The sequence below is a fragment of the Anarrhichthys ocellatus genome, unplaced genomic scaffold, assembly GCF_004355925.1.
Source record: "Anarrhichthys ocellatus isolate YVR2014 unplaced genomic scaffold, GSC_Weel_1.0 scaffold288, whole genome shotgun sequence".
NCBI lineage: Eukaryota > Metazoa > Chordata > Actinopteri > Perciformes > Anarhichadidae > Anarrhichthys > Anarrhichthys ocellatus.
Window position 1 is genome coordinate 64,846 of NW_022280308.1, and position 715 is coordinate 65,560.

The 715-nt window shown below is 38.0% G+C and overlaps 1 protein-coding gene across 1 annotated transcript in view; it reads left to right on the forward strand.

Moving 5' to 3' along the window:
* The first annotated feature begins 311 nt into the window (after positions 1 to 311).
* commd9 (COMM domain containing 9) overlaps positions 312 to 715 on the forward strand; it is a 2,318-nt gene continuing 1,914 nt past the window's right edge. Inside the window, exon 1 of the mRNA XM_031879556.1 lies at positions 312 to 395. Within this exon, the coding sequence (XP_031735416.1) occupies positions 312 to 395 (84 nt within the window). The remainder of the gene's footprint in view (positions 396 to 715) is intronic.

Here is a 715-nt window from a genome sequence, read left to right on the forward strand (position 1 = left end):
AGGTACATGTTGTACTTTATGCTGTACTACATCTCAGAGGTACATGTGTTCTGTGTTCTAACCAGCAGCATTAACAGAAGACATAAAGTAATAAACTCTTTCGTTAGTAATGTTGAGTATGAAGAGCAGATGATGAGATCACAGAGATTACATGTGAACCAGAGGAGGAGGAGGAGGAGGAGGAGGAGGAGGAAGATGGTGAACAGATGTAGAAGATGTTTGAATCTGACCTGAAGATTCATTTAGTTTACGCACGTCATTTCCGGAGTGAACTTTATTTCCCATGAGCAGCAGGGGCACGTGACTGTCACATGACACTCCACGTGACGTCACATGTCAACATGGCTTCCGCTGTCTCGAGCGAACATTTCGACAATTTACAGCTTCTTCTGAAGGTATTGATCCTTAATATCAATAAATATATAATAACAAGAGTCTTTATGAACACTCAGCGCTGCAGCTGAGACTCGATCCAATGTTGTGATCATTGTCGTTGGATTAATATGAACAAATGGTTCAGATTAGTTTAGATTAGCCTGCTAGCATCAGTGTGTTTATACATATATATTAAAATAATAATCTTTATGTACAGTCTGTGAGTCAGACCTGCTGCATTAACATCAGGACATATAAAGACATATCAATACTGTTTATTATAATAATAATATTTGTACACTGTGGTATTAGTACTTCATCATGTTGTACACTGTGGTAT